Source organism: Sapajus apella, unplaced genomic scaffold, assembly GCF_009761245.1.
Source record: "Sapajus apella isolate SASKATOON/1434 unplaced genomic scaffold, GSC_monkey_1.0 scaffold42, whole genome shotgun sequence".
Lineage (NCBI taxonomy): Eukaryota > Metazoa > Chordata > Mammalia > Primates > Cebidae > Sapajus > Sapajus apella.
This window is the reverse complement of record NW_022436982.1, coordinates 1,856,386-1,880,633: the sequence shown is the minus strand read 5'-3', so window position 1 is coordinate 1,880,633 and position 24,248 is coordinate 1,856,386. Positions and strand designations below refer to the sequence as shown.

Genomic DNA, 24,248 nt, shown 5'->3' with positions numbered 1-24,248 from the left:
GTTTCACCATGTTGGTCAGGCTGGTTTCAAACTCCTGACCTCAAGTGATCTGCCTGCCCTGGCCGCCCAAGTGTTGGGATTACAGGCGTGAGCCACTGCACCTGGCCTAATTTTCTTTCTTACTCTGTGTAAACAGGGTATTCCTCCTGAAACAGTATGAGTTTTAACTAGACTTCAGTAGATTTAACTAGATTCAGACTGGTGAAAAGGTGGAGGCAGGGTACATGAGGTGGCAGGAGTAAGAAAATAGAAACTCAAGTGATTCCATCACCATCTCTCCATCCTTCTGCTGCTTCCACTATTCAGAACACATCAGTGTGCTGCTGGATAACATGACGACCTCCAAACTGGTCTCCCCTCCTCTTGCCTTGTGCCCTCTCATGAGTATTAAGCAGTGCATCTGGTGGGTGGATTGGTGCGTTTCTTGAGTACTATGTACCAAGAATCAAAGAACCTTACATTCATAATTTCATTTAATTTTTACAACCCTGAGATACATATTACATTTCATATATCATGAAACTAATACTCAGAAAAGCTTAGTAATTTACCTAAACTCACATAGCAAGTATATGGAGAAAGGGCAGGAATTCAAACTCATGTGTCAGATGCTCAAGCTCTATTGGTTCTATGAGCTGACAGCCAAGAAGTCCAGAAGTAAAACAATGGACATGGAAAACTCAACTTTGCCATTAAAAATGAGTGAGTGAGGGGAGAGGACCCAAGATGGCCAATTGGAACAGCTCAGGATTGCAGCTCCCAGGCAAAGAGCAGAGGGTGAGTGGACGCTGCATTTCCAGACGGATTGTTATTGCCCACAGACCAGGAGATTCCCAGGCGGAGGAGACCCACGGGTCGCCAGCACGGCTGTTTTGGCGAGCACGGCTGTTTTGGCGAGCACAGCTGTTTTGGCCAGCATGGCTGCTTTGTCGGCGCCCTGGCGCAGGGGTTCTCCGTACAAAATACACTGGTCCTGGTGCCCTATTAGCTGGCTATTGGAGACCCGGGAAGGCAGATCGCCCATTCACCCGATTTAAAAAGGAACTGAAACAGGGAACCAGGCCAGGAGATTCCTGGGCAAAAAAACCGCCATGAATCTCAGCACTGCTGTTTTAGCCAACACAGTGAGTTGCCGCCGGGGGAATCACACAGATCCAGGAGCCTTTTCAACAGGTAACTGGAACACCTGGCAGAGAGTCGACCGTTCAACTAAAAAAAAAAAAAAAGACTCTGAATCAGGGAGTCAGGTGATCAGAGTAGGCTGGACCCACCCCCACCAAAAAAAAAAAAAAAAAAAAAAAGCCCAACAATTGAAAACGCTCTGGGTTGAGAGTTTCACAGCAAGCACAGCTGAACCCGGGACGGTCCAGCTTTGTGGGGGAGGGGCGTCCGCCAGTACCGAGACACTCCACCACTATGGAGGTAGTCCACCATCGCTGAGGCAGCCCGCCACTGCCGAGGCAACCTGCCATTACAGAGTCCACCATTACAGAGGCGGGCCACCACTACCGAGGCAGTTCTAACTACACCCGTATAAACAGGACTGCAGAGAAGTTCACATGGCAGCTGGGCGGAGCCCAAAGCAGCTCAGCAAAGCCTCTACAGACAGTGACTAGGCCCTCTCCTCGCTGGGCAGGGGAACCCTGAAAAAAAGAGGCAGCAGCACAACAGACACTCATAAATAAAGCCCTAACTCCCTGGGACAGAGCACCTGGGGAAAAAAAAAAAAGGAGTTTATGAGTTCTGCTGCAGCAGACCTAAACGTACCTGCCCAGCAACTCTAAATGAACCAACGTAGCTAACAGCTCAGCACTTGAGCTCCAATAAAGGACGGACTGTCTCCTCAAGCAGCTCCCTGACCCCCATATGTCCAAAGAGTCACCTCATAAAGGAGAGAACAGACTGACATTTGGTAGGTATCCTTCTGGGACAAAGACAGCAGAAGAAGAAACTGGTGGCAACCCTTACTGTTTTGCAGGCACTGCAGGTGATCCCCAGGCAAGCAAGGCGTGGAGTAGACCTCAGCAGTCCTACAGCAGAGGGGCGAGACTGTTAGAAGGAAAACTAAGAAACAGAAATAGCTTTATCATCCACAAACTGGAAGTTCACCCAGAGACCCAAACTGAAAGTCAGCAATGACAAAGACAACAGGTGGATAAATCCACAAAGATGGGAAGAAACCAGCACAAAAAGGATAAAAACACCCAAAACCAGAACACATCTCCTCCTACAAAGGATCACAACTCCTCACCAGAAAGGGAACAGGGCTGGATGGAGAATGAGTGTGATGAAATGACAGAATCAAACTTCAGAAGGTGGGTAATAAGAAACTTCTGTGAGCTAAAAGAACATGTTCTAACCCAATGCAAAGAAACCTAAGAACTTTGAAAAAAGATTTGATAAAATACTAATGAGAATGGACAACAGAGGGGAATATAAGTGAATTGATGGAGCTGAAAAATACAACACGAGAACTTCGTGAAGCATACACAAGTTTCAACAGCCGAATTGATGAAGCAGAAGAAAGGATATCAAAGGTCGAAGATCAACTCAATGAAATAAAACAAGAAGGCAAGAATAGAGAAAAAAGGGCAAAAAGGAATGAACAAAGTCTCCAAGAAATTTGGGACTATGTGAAAAGACCTAATCCACGTTTGATGGGTGTACATGAATGTGACGAAGAGAATGAATCCAAGCTGGAAAATACTCTACAGGATATTATCCAGGAAAACTTCCCCAACCTAGCAAGGCAAGCCAATATTCAAGTCCAGGAAATACAGAGAACACCATAAAGATATTCCTCACGAAGAGCAATCCCAAGGCACATAATCGTCTTATTCACCAGGGTTGAAATGAAGGAGAAAATGCTAAGGGCAGCCAGAGAGAAAGGTTGGGTTACCCACAAAGGGAAGCCCATCAGACTCACAGCAGATCTCAGCACAAACCCTACAAGCCAGAAGAGAGTGGGGGCCAATATTCAACATCCTTAAAGAAAAGAACTTTCAACCCAGAATTTCATATCCAGCCAAACTAAGCTTCAAAAGTGAAGGAAAAATAAAATCCTTTGCGAACAAGCAAGTACTCAGAGATTTCATCACCACCAGGCCTGCTTTACAAGAGCTCCTGAAAGAGGCTCTACACATAGAAAGGAACAACCAGTACCAGCCACTCCAAAAACATACCAAATGGTAAAGAGCATCAACACAATCAAGAATCTGCATCAACTAACACGCAAAACAGCCAGCTAGCATCAAAATGGCAGTATCAAATTCGCACATAACAATATTAACCCTAAATGTAAATGGACTAAATGCCCCAATCAAAAGACACAGACTGGCAAATTGGATAAAAGGCCAAAACTCATCGGTGTGCTGTATCCAGGAAACCCATCGCACATGCAAGTATACACAAAGGCTCAAAATAAAGGGATGGAGGAAGATTTACCAAGCAAATGGAGAGCAAAAAAAAGCAGGAGTTGCAATTGTCGTCTCTGATAAAATAGACTTTAAAGCCACAAAGATCAAAAGAGACAAAGAGGGACATTACATAATGGTAAAAGGATCAATGCAACAAGAAGAGTTAACGATCCTAAATATATATGCACCCAATACAGGAGCACCCAGATACATAGGACAAGTTCTTAAGGACTTACAAAGAGACTTAGACTCCCACACAATTATACTGGGAGACTTTAACACCCCATTGTCAATATTAGACAGATCAACCAGACAGAAAATTAACAAGATATCCAGGACTTGAACTAAGATGTGGACCAAGCAAACCTAATAGACATTTACAGAACTCTCCACCCCAAATCCACAGAATATACATTCTTCTCAGCACCACATCACACCTACTCTAAAATTGACCATGTAATTGGAAGCAAATGACTCCTCAGCAAATGGAAAAGAATGGAAATCATAACAAACAGTCTCTCAGACCACAGTGCAATCAAGTTACAACTCAGAATGCAGAAACTAACTCAGAACCGCACAGCTTCATGGAACCTGAACAACTGGCTCTTGAATGTTGACTGGATAAACAATGAAATGAAGGCAGAAATAAATATGTTTTTCGAAACCAAGGAGAACGAAGACACAACATACCAGAATCTCTGGGACACATTTAAAGCAGTCTCTAGAGGAAAATACATAGCAATAAGTGCCCACATGAGAAGCAAGGAGACATCTAAAACTGACACCCTATCATCAAAATTGAAAGAGCTAGAGGAGCAAGATAAAAAAAAAAACTCAAAACCTAGCAGAAGACAAGAAATAACTAAGATCAGAGGAGAACTGAAGGAGATACAGACACAAAAAACGCTTCAAAAAAATCAATAAATCCAGGAGCTGGTTTTTTGAAAAGATCAACAAAATAGACCACTAGTCACATTAATAAAAAAGAATAGAGAGAATAACCAAATTGATGCAATAAAAAACGATAAAGGGGATATCACCACAGATTCCACAGAAATTCAAACCATCATCAGAGATTATTACAAACAACTCTATGCACATAGACCAGTAAACCTGGAAGAAACGGATAAATTCCTGGACACTTGCCTCCTCCCAAGCCTAAATGAGGAAGAAATCGAAAACCCTGATCAGACCAATAACAAGGTCTGAAGTTGAGGCAGCAATTAAGAGCCTACCACCCAAAAAAAGCCCAGGTCCAGATGGGTTCACAGCCGAATTCTACCAGACATACAAACAGGAGCTTGTACCATTCCTTCTGAAACTATTCTAAATAATCCAAAAAGAGAGAATCCTTCCCAAATCATTTTATGAGACCAACATCATCCTGATTCCAAAACCCAGCAGAGACTCAACAAGAAATGAAAACTTCAGGCCAATATCCATGATGAACATAGATGCAAAAATCTTCAATAAAATACTGGCAAGCCGATTGCAACAGCACATCAAAAAGCTTATTCACCATGATCGAGTAGGCTTCATCCCGGGGATGCAAGGCTGGTTCAACATACACAAGTCTATAAACGTAATTCACCACATAAACAGAACCAAACACAAAAACCACATGATTACCTCAATTGATGCAGAGAAGGCCTTTGACAAAATTCAACAGCCATTTATGCTAAAAATCCTCAATAAATTAGGTATTGACGGAACGTATCTCAAAATAATAAAAGCTATTTATGACAAACCAACAGCCAATATCATACTGAATGGGCAAAAACTGGAAGCATTCCCCTTGAAATCTGGCACTAGACAAGGATGCCCTTTCTCACCACTGCTATTCAATACAGTACTGGAAGTTCTAGCCAGAGCAATCAGGGAAGAAAAAGAAATAAAGGGTATTCAAATAGGAAAGGGGGAAGTCAAATTGTCTCTATTTGCAGAAGACATGATTGTATATCTAGAAGACCCCATCATCTCAGCCCAAAATCTCCTGAAACTGATAAGCAACTTCAGCAAAGTCTCAAGATACAAAATCAATGTGCAAAAAATCACAAGCATTCCTATACACCAATAACAGATGTAAAGAGAGCCAAATCAAGAACGAACTGCCATTCACAATTGCTACAAAGAAAATAAAATACCTAGGAATACAACTAACAAGGAATGTAAAGGACCTCTTCAAGGAGAACTACAAGCCACTGCTCAACGAAATAAGAGAGGACAGAAACAGATGGGAAAACATTCCATGTTCATGGTTAGGAAGAATAAATATCGTGAAATGGTCATACTGCCCAAAGTAATTTATAGATTCAATGCTATCCCCATCAAGCTATCAATGACCTTCTTCAAAGAACTGGAAAAAGCATCTTAAACTTCATATGGAACCAAAACAGAGCCCACATAGCCAAGTCAATTCTAAGCAAAAAGAACAAAGCGGGAGGCATCACACTACCGGACTTCAAACTATACTACAAGGCTACAGTAATCAAAACAGCATGGGACTGGCACCAAAACAGAGAAATAGACCAATGGAACAGAACAGAGGCCTCAGAGGCAACACAACTTATCTACAGCCATCTGATCTTTGACAAACCAGACAAAAACAAGCAATGGGGAAAGGATTCCCTGTTCAATAAATGGTGTGGGAAAACTGGCTAGCTATGTGCAGAAAGCAGAAACTGTATTCCTTCCTGACACCTTACATTAAAATTAACTCCAAATGGATCAAAGACTTAAACATAAGGCCTAACACCATAAAAACCCTAGAAGAAAATCTAGGCAAAACCATTCAGGACATAGGCATAGGCAAGGACTTAATGACCAAAACACCAAAAGCATTGGCAACAAAAGCCAAAATAGACAAATGGGACCTAATCAAACTCCACAGCTTCTGCACAGCAAAAGAAACAGTCATTAGAGTGAATCGGCAACCAGCAGAATGGGAAAAAATTTTTGCAGTCTACCCATCTGACAATGGGCTGATATCCAGAATTTACAAAGAACTGAAACAGATTTACAAGAAAAAAACAAACAAGCCCATTCAAAAGTGGGTGAAGGATATGAACAGACGCTTTACAAAAGAAGACATACATGAGGCCAACAAACATATGAAAAAATGCTCATCATCACTGGTCATCAGAGAAATGCAAATCAAAACAACATTGAGATACCATCTCACGCCAGTTCGAATGGCAATCATTAAAAAATCTAGAGACAACAGATGCTGGAGAGGATGTGGAGAAATAGGAACACTTTTACACTGTTGGTGGGAGTGTAAATTAGGTCAACCATTGTGGAAGACAGTGTGGTGATTCCTCAAGGACCTAGAAATAGAAATTCCATTTGACCCAGCAATCCCATTACTGGGTATATATCCAAAGGATTATAAATCGTTCTACTATAAGGACACATGCACACGAATGTTCATTGCTGCACTGCTTACAATAGCAAAGACCTGGAACCAACCCAAATGCCCATGGATGATAGACTGGACAGGGAAAATTTGGCACATATACACCATGGAATATTATGCAGCCATCAAAAAGGATGAGTTCGTGTCCTTTGTAGGGACATGGATGCACCTGGAAACCATCATTCTCAGCAAACTGACACAAGAGCAGAAAATCAAACACCGCATGTTCTCATAGGCAGGTGTTGAACAATGAGAACACATGGACACAGGGAGGGGAGAACTACGCACAGGGGTCTGTTGGGGGGAAATAGAGGAGAGACAGTGGGGGGTGGGGCGTCGGGGAGAGATAGTATGGGGAGAAATGCCAGATATAGGTGAAGGGGAGAAGGCAGCAAATCACACTGCCATGTGTGTACCTATGCAACTATCTTGCATATTCTTCAAATGTACCCCAAAACCTAAAATGCAATAAAAAAAAAAAAAGAAAAAAAAGAACAAAGAAAAAAAAATCGTGAGATGGGAAACACTTTAAAAAATCATATTGTCAAACCCTAAATTTATAAAGAAGAAAGAAAATGAAGGAGAATAAATTTAACTATATAAAGATTAAAAGCAAAACTTTTATAAGCAAAGAAAACTCAAACCATATTTACAACATAATGACACAGAGTTACTAACATCTTTAAAATATAAACAACTGCTCCCAAATTTTATAGGAAATAGGCAAATGTACCAATAAAATAGATTTAAAATATTGGCAGCAGTTTGATATTTGTTAAAAGAAGACGGTTTAGTAAATAAAGGTGTATCCAATTGATAGATTATTATTCACACTGAAAATTGTGGTTGAAAGAATGATGAAAAACGTTGGAATATTAATTATAATAAAAACATTTTTTAACTAAAAAAAAAATTGAAAAGTGAGTAAAAATAACAGGTTTCAAGAGCTTCATCAGAAAAGGATACATTAAAGCAAGAGATTGGCTGGCACCATGGCTCAAGCCTGTAATCCCAGCACTTTGGGAGGCTGAAATGGGCAGATCATAAGGTCAAGAGATCAAGACCATGCTGGCCAACATGGTGAAACCCTGTCTCTACTAAAAATACAAAACTTAGCTGGGCATGGTGGCTCATGCCTGTAGTCCCAGCTACTCAGGAGGCTGAGGTAGGAGAACTGCTTGAACCCAGGAGGCAGAAGCTGAAGTGAGCTAAGATTGCACCATTGCACTCCAGCCTGTGACAGTGATACTCTGTCTCATTGATAGATAGATTGATTGATTGATTGATAGACAGATAGATAGATAGAAGATTTAGAACTCAGCACAGCCTATGTTCTGCTTTGCTGTGAACTTGGGCCTCCTGTTCTCCAGAGCAGCATTCACAGGGCCAAGAATAGAATAGGCCCTCAAAAGACACTTATGGATGCATCTGTCTGTGTGCATCTCCTAGGCTAAGCCTCACTTGCTTGGTTCACAGCTGGAGCATCTGCTGTGTTCCAGGCTCTGTGCAAGGTGCTGGGGATAAAAAGGCGATGAGGGTATGGCTGTGTTCTCAAGAAGCTGAGTCTGTAAGTTACTCTGGCATCAGTTCCCCAGGCTCCTCATGAAGAGCACAGTACAAAAAAAGTCATAAGCAAGTGCTACCTTTCTGGGTTAAATTCTTCCCCTCACTCATTTATTTTCAGTAATAGGAACAATGGAGGCTACCCAAACAAGTGGTACTGACACGCTTCTTTCCAAGATGCAGCTATAACAAGGTGGCCAGCAGTAAAGATGATGAGCCAAGAAACACTGATTGAACGTGGGTAGGTGTCAAAATAGCCTAAGCAATTTAGAAATGAGCAACTAACTGGAATTGGACTGGCAAAAAGGTGGAGGCAGGGTACCTGAGGTAGGAGGAGTAAGAAAATAGAAACTCATGTGACTCCATCGCCATCTCTCCATCCTTCTGCTACTTCCCCAATTCAGAACACATCAGTGTGCCACTGGATAACATGACAACCTCCAAACTGGTCTCCCTGCCTCTTGCCTTGTTCCTTCCAACCCATTCTCTACCCAGCAGTTAGAGGGAGCTTGCAAAATTACAAATGAGAAATGGTTCTACCCCATTGCTTAAAAGCCTTGAGTGGATTCCTCCAGCCAAAGCCCTGCCCCAGCTCACAGGCTCTTCCCCATGATCTAGCCTCTGTTTGCTTTTGCTTCTCATTTCTGGCCACTCTCACTTCTGCATTTGACAAGACTAATGGAAGTCCCCATACTCTTTCTAGTCTCCCAGACATTGCATATGCTATTCCCTCTGCCTGAAACACCCCTTATCACCCCACCATACCAGCTGCTTTATTACTACTACTCATCTGATTTTGGCTTTACCATTAGACTAGAAATGCCTTGAAGGCAGGGGCTGTGTCTTAGGGTTCGTGCTGTATTCCCATCACCTAGCACATTCCTTAGCACTAAATGAATAAACATATGCATGAACACATTCAGGGAACTGCTAAATCAAAGGATTCAGGTAGGGAAGGAGTAGGATAACACTGGAAAGATACATAGAACCTGGTAGTTCAGGCAGAGCTCAGACTGCAGGTTAGAGGTGTGAAGATTATCCTGTAGGCAAAGGGTTTTTAAGCAGGACAGTGACATGATAAAATGTATTCATGAAGATGAAGACTAGTTCACGAGGGACTGAATGGCAGAGAGTGTTCAGGGAAGCAAAACCAGCTAGAAGGCTGTTAGAATAGTTAGAATAGAAATTAAACTGTGAATGAAAAGGGAAGAGAAAAGCAAAATAAGTGTGAGAGAAAGAGAGATAGCACGAGGCGTCTTACAGGCATCACATTCAACATCTCCAAAACTCAAAACTCACTTTGTACCTGCCAAGACTGCTTCTAGTCCTGGAACTGGGACCACCCACTGGCATTCCTACAGGTGCCTAAGCCAGAAGCCTAAGAAGAAAACAGCCCTTCCTGCCCCTCCCTCAGCCCCACCCAAATCTGGTTAGCCATCCAGTCCTAACATTCCCAGTTGGAAGCATCTCACATGTCTCCTTCCTTCTCCAGTCCATCTCTACTGGACTTCTGTTTGGTTCTGCTCATTTACTGATATCTTTATTACATCACTAATCAGTTTTAAATTATCATTTCTTTCCCATTGTTTTTAGAATAAAATTCCAAGCCAGGCCCTCACTGTCTTCCCCTGACCCATCTCTCTTTAGCGCTGGGAAATGTGCTAGGTGATCAGCCCAAGGTGTGAATCCGAGCCAGCAAAGGAATCGTGGCTTCATTCAGGTAAATAGAAAACTCAGGAGGGAAAGCTGATTTAGAAGGTCAAGAAGGCAATGAACTGACTTAAGTATGGTTATTTTTCAGGTGCGTGTGTCCAGATGAACTTACTTTTGATTTAAAAAGGAAAAAAAAAGAGAGAGAGTAAGGAGGACATGTAACACTTCTAAATAACATATAATTAAGGAAGACAATCTCTGGATATGGTCTTGACATATTCGGAACTACGGTGAATGTAAAAAGACCATAGTGAACAATATATGGCCATTCCCAAATAGAGAAAACACAAAATATGAGATTTATCTTACCGAAGTCTTTGCAGATTCTCTTTGCCAGACTCTCTGTCTCCCTCATCAGCTGAGCTATGATGCATTTAAATTTGTCGCTAACCCGTGATTCCACTTTCCTGAAAACTAGAGACATAAAAAATAAAAAAGAGAGTGAGTATATTTTCAGGAAGGACAGACTGTAGTTCAAAGTAGATATTTCTCAAACCTTTCTTTGCCTTTGTTAAATCCTCTGAAAAGCCTGAGGTTCCAGGCCCACTGGCAGGTGGCCTAGATATAACAAATGCTCAAAAACCTTACAATGGCTCTCTGTTGCTTCCTGTACTGATTTTAACATCTGTCTTTCATGGTGTAGATTTACCCAACTTTTTTTTTTTTTTTTTTTTTTTTGAGACAGAGTCTCGCTCTGTTGCCTAGCCTGGAGCACAGTGGCGCAATCTCACTCACTGCAGCCTCCGCCTCCTGGGTTCAAATGATTCTTCTGCCTCAGCCTCCTGAATAGCTGGGATTACAGGTACGCACCACCACACCCAGGTAATTTTTGTATTTTTAGTAGAGACAGGGTTTCACCATACTGGCCAGGATGATCTCGAACTCCTGACTTTGTGATCCACCCACCTCAGCCTCACAAAGTGCTGGTATTACAGATGTGAGCCACCACGTCTGGCCTAACCAGCTTCTTACTGTGGCTGTCCTGTAACCTCTTCTCTGATGAGGCTGGCATCTTTCACGTCTCCTTAAGTGTCACAATCTAACCCCATCTCTGTGCTTTGATATTCTCCCTCCCCACACAGCCTCCAGTGGTATTCACGCTGATCCTACCATTTATCAGTGTATTATTTCAGCCTAATTATTAATTGCCTACTATGTGCCATGCTTTGTTTATAAACAGTTGAAAGTACACATTCCATGCTTGATAGAGGGCTGTGATCTTAGAGGAGGGGAATATACATGGCTAACTAACTACAGCAGAGTTCTGTAACAGAAGTACATGCAAAGTGTGGCTGGGCACAGTGGCTCACACTTGTAATCCCACCACTTTGGGAGGCCAAGGAGGGTGGATCATTTGAGGTCAGGAGTTCAAGACCGGCCTTGCTGGCCAACATGGCAAAATCCCATCTCTACTAAAAAATACAAAAAATTAGCTGGGCATAGTGGCACACGCTTGTAATTCCAGCTACTCACAACGCTGAGGCAGGAGAATCATTTGAACCCAGGAGGTGGAGGTTGCAGCAGTGAACCAAGGTCATACACTCCAGCCTAGGCAACACTGCGAGACTCTGTCTCAAAAAAAAAAGTAGTAGTAGGACATGAAAAGTGTCACAAAACACAGACAAACAACTAATTCTTCCAGAGAAGTCACAGTTGTAGAATAAATACAGGAAGAAAGAAAAAAGCAAGAGTAGTCATCTATATTCCATCACGACTTGGCAAAGAAAAAGAAAAAAAAAGAGCAGTGATGTACAAAGGAAGCACAGACAAAAGCTTGGAGAGAGAAAGCACAGGGCATGTTTGAGGAGCCCAGAGGAATGCAACGTGGTTGGGTTTATCAATGTTTGGAGGCGATGAAGCTCAGAGGGCAGGAGGAAGAGGATTATAAAGAAATTCATATGTGACCCTGAAAAGTTGGGATTGGGTACATCACACTCCTTACAAGCAGCTTTCGAAAAGCAGTTTACCTACAACACTCCCTATTCCATGTGGATTTGTTCTACCTCAGACATAGTCACATACTACTCAGAGGGCAAGAGTGTAATCCTATATATTTTCTGTACCCCTCTCTTCTTTGCAGGGTTAGTATAATAATAACATCAATCAACAGTTGTTAGTCTTATTAAAAATTCATATCCAGCCGGGCGTGGTGGCTCACATCTGTAATCCCAACACTTTGGGAGGCTGAAGCAGGTGGATCACTTGAGGTCAGGAGTTCGAAACCATCCTGGCCAACATGGTGAAACCCTGTCTCTACTAAAAATACAAAAATTAGCCAGGCTCAGTGGTAGGTGCCTGTAATCCCAGCTACTTGGGAGGCTGAGGCAGGAGAATCACTTGAACCCAGGAGGCGGAGGTTGCAGTGAACTGAGACATGCCACTGCACTCCAGGCTGGGTGACAGAGCAAGACCTCATCTCAAAAAAAAAAAAAAAAAAAAAGAAAGAAAGAAAAATCATATCTGATCTTTTGAGGAGGGATATCATGAATTCAGGTCATTCCATTTCAACTAAAATGATCAAATACATATTCAAACAGTGATGACCACATGGGCACAGACCACAGGAAAAGGCTAAGCCCAGCTCTTGGCTATCTGATGCCTAAATTCTCTTATCATCTCTTTTGCATCGCTAGTACCTTTATAAGAGGTTTTTGGAACCAAAGAGGAAGAATGTTTGCTCTCTACAGGCCACTTCTGAGGTTCATCCATTGCTTGGGAAGAGAGCTCAGTTAGAGAGAGAGGCTAAAAATGTGACTATTACTCAAGTTCAGAGTTAAATATTTTCTACTAAACAGAGAAAGAGTCAAAGTTCAGTGTTCGTCTAGATGGCTCTGAACTACTGCTAGCAGAGAGTAACCTAATCTCAAAGGGCTTGTTCCTGGATCCAACTTACACTTCTGGGGCTTATAAACAACCTGCTCCAGTTCCTCCAGGTTGTCTTGGACTGTTGCTATCACTGACGCATCAAGAGAAGCACACAGTTTGCAGATATAATCCAAAGCTTCACCTGTGTCTTTGGCATCCCCAACACCAACCGAGGCAGTCAGCCCAATGACCTGTAAGAAGCATTCCAAATCATTAGATGTCTCAGAAATAGCACAATGTTTCCACAACTCTTCATATAACTCTTTCCTGCTGGAGCAGAGCTTCTGTTTTTGTTTTTTCTGGCACATAGCATATGGTACACGGAGGCATATAATGCGTATTCACTAAGTGAACAAATGAATAAATGAGCCAAAATTAAAAATGAGTTGTATAATATGGACTTAGGACCTGAGAAGGACATCTTCAATGTGGCCACAAGAGTAAGAAATAAAAGTTAGGAAGATTATAGCTTTTCTGAAGAATTCCTCTGACTTTGGAGATACCTGGGGCAGTGGGCCTGAAGATCCTCCAAGTTTCTGATCTAGATAATTGAACATGATCATATTGTATGGATGTTGTTTACTAGTGTTGTGGCATTCATCAAATATCATCAAAGTAAAGATGGACAGTGATGGAATTGTTCCATTTTTAAGGTTGTTCACAAGAATCTGTGGAGTTAAAACGATGATGTCGTTGTTCTCAACAATCTGTTTCACTGGGACATTCTCAGCTGTTGCTCCAGAAATGCCTGTAACTCTATACCTGAAATGACAGAAATTACATATTACCAACCACAATGTGAATAAGGAACCATGAAGATGAAATGCTAGATCAGAACATCAACTGATTAAGTTCTCCCCGAGTCCAAAAGGAGTATAGCTGTAGGCAAGTCCTTAGCACATAGCACTGTAAGTGCTTAGCCTGATCAATAAATCCAAGCTAGTTGTAATTTATAGTAGTATATATTAAGTCACTAAGAGAGAAAAGAAAACTTAAAAGAGTAATATCGAATAAAGTATAAAATCACTAAAGAAGTTAAATGTGCCACTTACACATCACATTTATCCCTGAGGTCATTTATTCCCCCATACAAGGGCAAACCAGGGGAGTTGAAGATTTCTGGCACATATAACAAAAAAGACTTGAATCCATGAATGAATTATATCCTGATTATATAAAAGCTGAATCTAATATAAATTTTTTTAATCATTGTTTTTCAAAAATAAAACAGAAATCACATCAATTACATGAAGCTGCAGAAAAAGAAGTTGAACCAACTATTATACCTACCCAAGTCTTTCAAAGTATTTTGAGAATACAGATTTCTGCTGTTCATACACTGGGATCTGATTAGCAAAAAAGACAACTTTCCCCTTTTGTCCTTGTGGGAATTTTTTAAGATGATGTTCACATATAAGGAGTGCAACAAAGGTTTTTCCACAACCTTTTAACATGTAAGGAAAAAAGAAAACACGTAATTCATATGATATTAGATATTTCTCTAAAAAGACATTTATTTTTTGCTCTTCTAATACCACAGAGCTGACTAATTGATAATTCAGATGGGTTAACAATTACGGAATTTACACTATGACTAAAAAATATCAAGCTACTCCCTAGATAGCAAGCAAACAGCCAGAACCCAAAAGCAAGCTAACAGAGGGCACTTTTCTTTACCTTCTCATGTCCCATAAAATACATTAGGATTATGTTATTAGGACAGTTTTTTCAAAAGACACATGGAACAAGGAAAAAACTGAAACTTGCTCATTCTGTCCCAGTATTCAATAAAAGATAAAAAAAGAAACAAACAAAACTATATAAGTAATGGCAATTGGCTTACCTGTAGGAGCACATATTATTGTGTTTTTTCCTTTCTTGGCAGGCACAGCAAGCTCTAATTGGTAACTTCTTGTTTTAAATGGGCTGTACAAGTCTGTATCAGACACTTCTGGAATACAAAAGAAACAAAATTACCAAATAGCTCCTGCTCTGAGGAATCAGGGAAATAGCCACAGTCTGAAGTCCACAAATTCTGACTCCAGCAAGAAGAGCCTCATTGGAGACAGTTTAGAATCCTTTCCTTGTTAACCATTCTAGCTTTTCCACTAATCTGAAGTACAAAATTCTCTCAGTGACAAAGTATTGATAGTAAGAATGAAAAAAAAAAAAAAAAAAAAACCATAAATTATTTTTTACAATCATGGAAGCCTAACAAAGAGAAACCACAGCAAGAATTGCCCAATTCTGGGTAAGACAGGTTGTCCATTTGTTAAGGGCAGTGCTGTATGGAACAAAGCAACAAATCCTTCCAAGATCTTTGAAGAAATCCAAACTGTTACCAAAGCAATTTCTTAAGTAGCAATAATACTTTGTTCTTCTTCAGGTTCTCAAACGCATTTTCCCTCAATACAACCAGAAGCTTTAAAAAATAATCAAAGGCTTTATCTCAGTAACAGGTAAACATATAAAATGTTAAAGCTAGCAAAGACTTTGGAAATTGTCTACTGAGTCTAACCTACCCGTTTTAGAGAAAGGGAAAATTTCTAAAAAGTTAAGTGAATTACCCTCACAGAAAAGACATCTAAGGCCCAGGCACGCTGGCTCATGCCTGTAATCCCAGCACTTTGGGAGGCCAAGGTGGACAGATCACTTGAGGTCAGGAGTTAGAGACCAGCTTGGCTGACATGGTGAAACCCCATCTCTACTAAATATGCAAAATTAGCCAGTTGTGGTGACACACGCCCATGGTCCCAGCTACTTGGGAGGCTGAGGCAGGAGAATCGCTTGAACCCAGGAGGCCGAGGTTGCAGTGAGCTGAGATTGCGCTACTGCACTCCAGCCTAGGCGACAGAGCGAGACTCCATCTCAAAAACAAACAAAAAAAGATGTAAGAATCTTCACATCAGAAAATTTAAAGCAATGCATATTCATTGACTTTATTCTCTTTTTTCTTTGTTTTTGTTTTTTTCCAGGGTAACAGATTTTATTCTGGAATGACCCAAAAAAAAAAAAAAAGACACTTGTAACATCCAGTTGCAGAAGTAATCTGCACATTTTATTTCTATGGAGTTATCCTAATATCATTTTTCTTCTAACACTGCTCATTATTAAACCTAATTTCTTTCCTGATGCTCTTTTATAAACAACTCTTTATTATGGCATAGTATGCAACTTTCTGGTCTCATAAAACTGCCAAGAAAATATGCTTCAAGAAGATAAGGGGCCCTCATAGGGCCACAGCTAACTTATACAGAGCCTTTGTGTACATGCGAAAAAGGAGCTGCACACTAACTTCATCAACTTGCAGGGCAGCCCTGGGATCCTTAAAAGAAACTGAGCAAGTGGCTCAGAAAAAGAAGACTTTCTAAAGTCTTTCTTTAGAAAGACTAGAAAGCAAGACTGATTTGGGAATTCATAGACATTGCGTTTTGGTGAAGACTGTATGTGCACTTCCAATGTAGTCACACACATACTTTCTTAGTGGTAAAAGAAGAAAAAAGATAGTAAAAGAAGAAAAGAAAGATAGTGGAAGAAGAACCAGAAGGAGAGAATGGCATTCTAAAGACAGAAAAGGTATCTATTGTAATATAAATTATCTTTTCCAATTTTCCTTACAAACCTTTTTACAAGGCTGTGACTTCTCGTATTGCAAAACATGTCCCCACACCAAATACCAGAAGAGCACGATTGTGGAAAAGAACAAACAATGTGGGATACCTGAAGGCGGACATGAATTCTCACTAAGGTTCTGGCACTCTGGATCTTCTTGGTAGAAAATCTGTATGTCAGAAGTTTCCATCTTCTCCTCAAGATCTTCTGTTTCCACATCTTTTATACCTTTTTAAGACCAAAAAAGTCTTAGAATCTTAATATAATCTGCTTATAGTTTTGATGGTGAAAGCTCCACATAAAAGTCATAACACTAAGATTTTTAACTTCTATTAAAATATCTCACAACCACTCCCCTTCACCTTTTAAAATAGTTAAATAAATCATTTTAAGTTTAAAATCTCAATTTAGAGTTTACCTCCAATGTAATTTACAGCTATATTGCTCAAAGTGTGGAACGTATTGCCTTACTGAATCAGAATCCACATTTTAACCAGACCTCGGAGGGATTCATAAGCATCCAAAAAAAAAAAAAAAAAAAAGAGGGGCATGATTTAGCAGACATTCGTGTCTTCCATTTCTGACTGACTCTTGACCCAAGAAATCAGATGTGTATTTATACAGACAGAAGCCTAGGAAAGCTAAGACTAGACATTCAGATGTTTATCAAACTCAGCCTTTGAAACTGCCTCCCTCCCAGAATTGAGCTTCCTGCTGGTCTCGCACTAGAGCTGTAGGTCTGGCTGAGGGGAAAACGCCTCTGACGGAATGTAAAAGACCAGCCGGAATGAGCGAAGCCCTAAGTAGCGATGTGAGGAGGGCACGGTGTCTTACCTTTCTCTATAATCCACAGCTCACTGAACTGGTTTCTTTCTTTTTCCAAAGCAAATTTCAAAGTTTTGGGCCAGTTCTCCTTGTCTGATCTGAGAAGGCATTCCACCAATTTCTCTGCACCTGCCATCATTCCCTTAGTGGAGCAAATCTAAGCAAGGCAACTGTAGTTTATTGATCAATTATCCCAAAAGCTTTCCCTTTATCAGTTTTTACCAAAGAAATGTCAGTTCATCAGTTCATGTACTATCTGATTTAAAGCCATTGAACATTATGGTTCAGTGGGTCATATTCATGACCATTTTTGCCCTACCCAATAGTCTTTTAAGATGCCTTTTCCTTCATCCTTGTCCTTGACACATGACAAGCCTTCTCATCACTATGTCAAACCTTGTCACTATGTCAAGCCAAGCTTTCTCATTGCCTCCAAGATCCTCATCAACAATATTAGGAAAATAATCATTTGACGACCATTCCCAACATGAATATATTGGCATATAGCAATATTTGGAAACAGATAACAAAATATTTACAAATTTTTTTCAGGGTAGAGAAATTTGTGTGACTTTTATTATTAATCATAATAACTAAAGCATATTGTACACGTACTCTGTGCAAGGCATATATGAGTACTTTACATATATTATCTCATTTAACCTTACAAAAATACCATATTAATAAGGCACATTATTTACATTTTACACACAAAGAAACAGATATTCAGAGATGCTAAGTAACTTGCCCAAGATCATACCACTAGTAAGTGGTTGAGCTAAGATTCTAACAAAATTCCTGTGTCCAGAGTCTAAACACTTAACTGCTAGAGTCTGTAGTCTTTTCTCATTTGCTCAACTGTTCAATTTAAATTAGCATAAAATACTGTTCACAGACTATGGTGATGTTAACTGAAAATACAGCAAACTTCAAGAAAATCTTTGTGACATAAAAATTACTCAGTTCACATTAAAAGTACTAGTCTAGTATTAGACTATGAGTACTTTTGTGGGTTTCAGTGATCTTTCTCAGGTCTAAAACAGTATGGAAAATAGAAGTCCCATGTTATAATTATTTCCCCAATTTAAGTATTTATATTAACTTACCTGTGTAATTTCTTCACACTCCTGATTAATTAAACATTCAGATAGATCAGAAAGGATATCTGTTGGAATAATTCTACTTTTAAATTCTGGTTGTAAACGTTTTAAAAGTAATCTATACTCCTCCAACTTTTCAATTTTTTGGAAATCCCAACTTTCAATGGCTTCATAAAGTCCAGAATAACCTGAAAAGAAAGAAAAAAGTGGACTTTCATGAAACCAACTGAAAAATACTTCCAGATTAGTATCACAGAAATCGCATTTGAATATATGGTGGTAGAATTCAAGAAATATCTATAAATTACCCCCAATTGTCATTGATTTTTCAAAAAGAAAACACTGTTCATTTTAGTCACCAAACACTTGAGGTCTAGCAATGTTTATTATCTATTGGGAAAAAGTACTAACAACAACTATGAAGTCTTACATTTTCATCTTAGTATAAAATCTTTCTTCTAAAGTACCCCATGAACTTCACCTACAATCTCTGATTTGTCTTTACAAAGTCAGATTCAACAGGTTTGTTATCATATCTTCTCAGTGGAAAGCAGTAAAGAAGGCAAAAAGAGATAGAAATCTTAATTCCTGCCCCCAAGGAACTTTCCTTCTAATTTTTCTAAGTTAATATTAAGTAAATGGGAAATTTACCTAATATTATTCTATCTGCCTTTAAAAGATATTTATTTTAAAATCATATTTAGAAAGTTCAGAGGAAAATACTAATGGCCAACAAACATACACAAGATGTTCAACCTCACTCTTTTGTTAAATTGTGGTAAAAAACAGATTAAACATTTACCATCTTAACTATCTTTAAATGTACACTTCAGTCATGTTTAATTCATTTTGTTATAAAACAGAAATTCACACCTTTTTCACCTTGCAAATCTAAAACTCTATAAAACTACATTTTCTCCCCTCCCCCTGCTCCTGTTTACCACCACTCTGTTTCTATGAATCTGACTACTTTAGATAATTTATATAGGTAGCAAAATACAGTATTTGTCTTTTTGTGACTGGCTTACTTCACTCAGCACAACGCCCTTAAGGTATGTTCATTTTGCAACATGTGTCAGGATTTCCTTGTTTTTCAAGGCATTCAGCCTTGAAAATAATTTTCCATTGTATGTGTATATCACATTTTTGTTGATCCATTCATCCACAGATGGACATTTGAGTTGCTTCTACCTTGTAATCTATCATGAATAATGCTATTAACACAGATGTGCAAATATCTCAAGACCCTGCTTTCAATTCTTTTGGAAATACACCAGAAACAGAATTGCTGGATCATATGTTGATACATATTTTCAATTTTTTTGAGGGACTGCCATACTGTTTTCCATAGCTGTTATACCATTTGACATTCCTACCAATCAGGCACAGGGTTCCAATTTCTTCACATCCTCACCAATAAACATTATTTTCTAGATAGAAGCCATTTTAATTGGGGTGAGATGATATCACATTGCGGCTTTGAATTTCTCTGATGATTAGTGATGTTGAATATCTTTCCATATACTCATTAGCCATTTGTATACCATATTTGAATAAATGTCTATTCAAATACTTTGCCTTTCTTTTTTTTTTTTTTTTTGAGATGGAGTCTCACTCTGTCACCCAGGCTGAAGTGCAGTGGCATGATCTCAGCTCACTGCAACCTCTGCCTCCTGGGTTCAAGCAATTCTCATGTCTCAGCCTCCTGAGTAGCTAGGACTACAGGCATGTGCCACCACGTCCGGCTAATTTTTGTATTTTTAGTAGAGAAGGGGTTTCACCATCTTGGCCAGGCTGGTCTTGAACTCCTGACCTCAGATGATCCACCTGCCTCAGCCTCCCAAAGTGCTGGAATTACAGGCATGCACCCAGCCCCTCTGCCTATTTTTTAATTTGATTTTTTGTTGTTGAGTTGTAATAGTTCTTGATATAGTCTACATATTAACCCTTTATCGGGTACATGACTTGCAAATATTTTCTCTCATTCCATAGGTTGACTTTTCACCCTATTATGTCCTTGATGCATGTAAGTTTCATATAGTCTCATTTGTCTATTTTTGCTTTTATTGCCTATGCTTCTGGTATCATGTCCAAGAAATCACTGCCAAGTCCAATGTCATGATGTTTTTCCCCTATGCTTTCTTCTAGGAGTTTTATACTGTTAGTCTTACATTTAGGTCTTTAATGCATTTTGAGTTTATTTTTGTATATAGCATGTGATGGTTAATTTTATGTGTCAACTTGACTGTGCTAAGGGATGCCCAGATAGCTGGTAAAATATTTTTGGGTATGTCTGTGAGGGTGTTTTCAGAACAGATTAGCATTTGAATCAGACTGAGTAAAAAAAAATTCACCCTCACTGATGTGTGTAGACATCATCCAATCCATTGAAGACTAAAAGAGAACAAAAAGGCAGAAGAAGGGCAAATTCTCTCTTTTCTTGAGCTCATCCTTTTTCTTGCCCTTGGACGTCAGAGGTCCTGGTTCTCAGGACTACAGACTCTGAATTACACCAACTGCTCTTCTGATTATCTAGATTGCAGACAGCAAATCATGAGACATCTCAGCCTCCATAATCATGTGAGCCAATTCCAAAAATATATGTACATACATGTAAGTAACAATGTGTATAAATAGCTCATCATATATACACACACATAAAAATATCCTATTGGTTCTGTTTCTGTGGAGAACTGTAAATACATGGTTTAAGTGTCAAAATTCATTCTTTTGCATATGGATATCCGGTTTTCTCAACATTTGCTGAAGAGATTGTCCTTTCCCCATTGAGAGGTCTTGGCATCTTTGACCATGATATACTTCAGGTTTTATTTCTGGGTGCTCTTTTGGCCTATGTGTCTGTCTTTATGCCAATGCCACATCAGTTTGATTGCTATAGCTTTGTAATGTGTTTTTAAATCAGGAGGGGTGAGGTCTCCTGGTTTATTCCTCATTATCAAAATTTGGCTATTCAGGATGCCTTGAGATTCTCTATAAATTTTGGATAATTTTTTCTATTTCTACCAAAAAATGTTAATGGGATTTTAATAGGGATTGCATTGAATCTATAGCTCACTTTTGGAAGTATAAGCATCTTAAGTCTTCCAGTTCATGAATGCAGATGTCTTTCCATTTATTTGTGTCATTTTTCATTCTTTCAGCAATGTTTCTGTAGGTTTCAAGGTATGAGTTCTTATCTCCTTGGTTAGGTTTCTATTTTAATCTTTTTGATGCTATTATAAAATGGAATTGTTACCTTAATTTTCTCTTTGGATTATTTGTTAGTATATAGACATGTGACTACTTCTGGTGTCAATTTTGTGTGTCCTGAAATTTTTCTGAATTAGTTGTAATAGTTTTTTCTAAAATCGTTAGGGTTTTCTACGTATAAGATTCTGCCATCTGCAAACAGATTGTTTTACTTCTTTATTTTCCTTGCCTAACTGCTCCAGCTAGGACTTTCAATGCTAAAACTTATTCAAGTTTTAAAATAAAAATTAAAAGTACTATTTTTACCTAACAGGTTGGTAAGGATTAAAATGACTTATAATGTCCAGATTAATTATATCCCCAAAGTGGAGAAACAGTGCTTTCTCTGAAGAGAAACAGAAACCAGCCCTTTGGAAACGCTTGCTCCATTGCTGATTTCAACCAATCCCTGACTTCTCCTCCCTTCTGCAGTTTCAATACAACAACCAACCAACATTTCTTCCTAAGAGACCACAAACCACGGAGTGGGTCTCGTCAGTCTATGGAGGATGTGCAGTGAGGATTTTCATGTCCTCTGCTTCACCTTCTGACATCAGAGGGCCAAAAACTCCACCCTTGGATCAGGCTAACACTGCCAGTTTTTGAACATGGGTCCCACGGAAAGGCATGAAGCTCAACTGTGCAGGTGCATGCTTCTGCTTTCATATTCATGACTCCTCCTGTAGCTTACTGAATATTTGGTCACCCCATTCAGCATAAGCCTGTTTTACTCCTCCTACCCTCAAAGTGCCTATTTCTGGCTTCTGGCTGGAGGCTGCATTTCCCAGCCTGTCAAAATGGCCACCATGCAGGCTGCAGCCCTTTATGAAAAATAAAGCTTTCCTTTCCAAATTTTTGAACTTCACAATTCTTCTATTGATAGAACACACCATAGCTCTGAAAACAGAAATTTTAAAAGTATGTAATATTTGATGCATGCACCAGAATATTTGTTACATATATAAGAATGTAACAAGAAAATGAACATATGTGAACCTACTACCCAACTTAAGAGCTACCATATTCCAATATTTGTATGTGCCTTATCTTTCTAACTCCTTTTTCTCCCTGTCAATCACTGCGTTCCTGTATTCAATAAATCAATGCCTTGATTTTTTTTATACTTGCATATATTTGATTCCCTAAGCAGTATGTTAAGTTTAGCTTTTTGGGGCTTTATAAATATTATATCCTATGACATAAGTTTCTCTTAAAAATTCAACATTACATTTCTAAGACTCACCTGAGTTGTCATCTATAGATGCGTTCATACCTTTTCATTATAGTTTAATGGACCATGTTTAACTATTATAAAACTTATGTATCCATTCTCATCGTAAAAGACATCAGGGTAATTTCCAGTTTTGTTTGCTTGCTTTTGTTACTGAAGTTATACTATGAACACTCTTATAAGCATATTCTGGAATACATGTATAAGGTCTTCTAGGGCACAAACTTAAGAGTGAAACTTTTGGATAGAAAGATATATGAGAGTTGAACTCTACAAGGTAATATCAAATTATTTTTCAAAATAGTTGTATCAATTTACACTCCATATAGTGATATTTAAGATTTCCAGCTGGGCGTGGTGGCTCACACCTGTAATCCCAGCATTTTGGTAGGCCAAGGCAGGTGGGTGAGGTGGATTACCAGAGATCAGGAATTCGAGGCCAACCTGACCAACATGGTGAAACCCCATCTCTACTAAAAATACAAAAATTAGCCGGGCACAGTGGTGGGCACTTGTATTCCCAGCTACTGAGGAGGCTGAGACATGAGAATAGCTTGAATCCAAAAGGCGGAGGCTGCAGTAAGCCAAGATTGCACCACCGCGCTTCACCCTGGGTGACAGAGCAAGACAACGTCTGAAAAAAAAATTTCCATTAAATATCTCCTTTAAGACTTAACACCGTTGGACTTCTTAAGATTTGCTATCGATTAGTAGTTATAAAATGTTATCTCACTGTGTTCCTAATCTACAATGTCCAAATTCCTATCTGGGGTGAGAATCTTCTCATACATTTATTCACTTTTCATGCTTCACATTCATTGAAATGTTTGTCCAAATTTTTTGCTGTTTGTTTTCTTTCCTTTTCCAATTGATTTCAAGATCTTTTTAATATATTCTAGATACTAATCCTTTGGTGATTATACGTTTTGCAAATATCTTCTCCCAGAGTTTGTGATTTGTTTTTTTTACTTTCTTTATAGTGCTTTTGATAAACATGAGGTAAGAATACAAATTTATTTATTTGTATCCACATGGGCATAAAAGTTAGGGTGTTTTAAATATGGGGGTCTCCCTATGTTGACCAGGCTGAAGTGCAGCAGTGCCATCATAGCTCGCTGCAGCCTCAAACTCTTGGACTCAAGCAGTCGTCCTGCCTCAGCCTCCTGAGTAGCTGGGACTATAGGCATACACCACCACGTCTAGCTTAAGTTTGTTTGATTTTCAATGTTATTCTGTTTATAAATGCTATTTTTTGAATA

General features: G+C 39.4%; 1 protein-coding gene across 3 annotated transcripts in view; it reads right to left on the bottom strand.

The window, feature by feature from the left end:
* Window positions 1-24,248, bottom strand: part of DDX58 (DExD/H-box helicase 58) — a 65,504-nt gene that overhangs the window by 25,751 nt on the left and 15,505 nt on the right. Inside the window, exons 1-9 of one of the 3 annotated variants that reach the window (XM_032299993.1) lie at window positions 23,002-23,405; window positions 18,516-18,697; window positions 17,419-17,566; window positions 16,693-16,812; window positions 14,816-14,923; window positions 14,263-14,416; window positions 13,476-13,734; window positions 13,001-13,163; window positions 10,417-10,521 (exon numbers count right to left, since the gene is read on the bottom strand). In XM_032299993.1, the coding sequence (XP_032155884.1) occupies window positions 10,417-10,521; window positions 13,001-13,163; window positions 13,476-13,734; window positions 14,263-14,416; window positions 14,816-14,923; window positions 16,693-16,812; window positions 17,419-17,566; window positions 18,516-18,697; window positions 23,002-23,029 (1,267 nt within the window). In that variant the 5' untranslated portion in view covers window positions 23,030-23,405. Of the gene's footprint in view, window positions 1-10,416; window positions 10,522-13,000; window positions 13,164-13,475; window positions 13,735-14,262; window positions 14,417-14,815; window positions 14,924-16,692; window positions 16,813-17,418; window positions 17,580-18,515; window positions 18,698-23,001; window positions 23,406-24,248 lie in introns of those variants that run through there. The other 2 variants (XM_032299992.1, XM_032299994.1) reach the window with 2 other exon arrangements.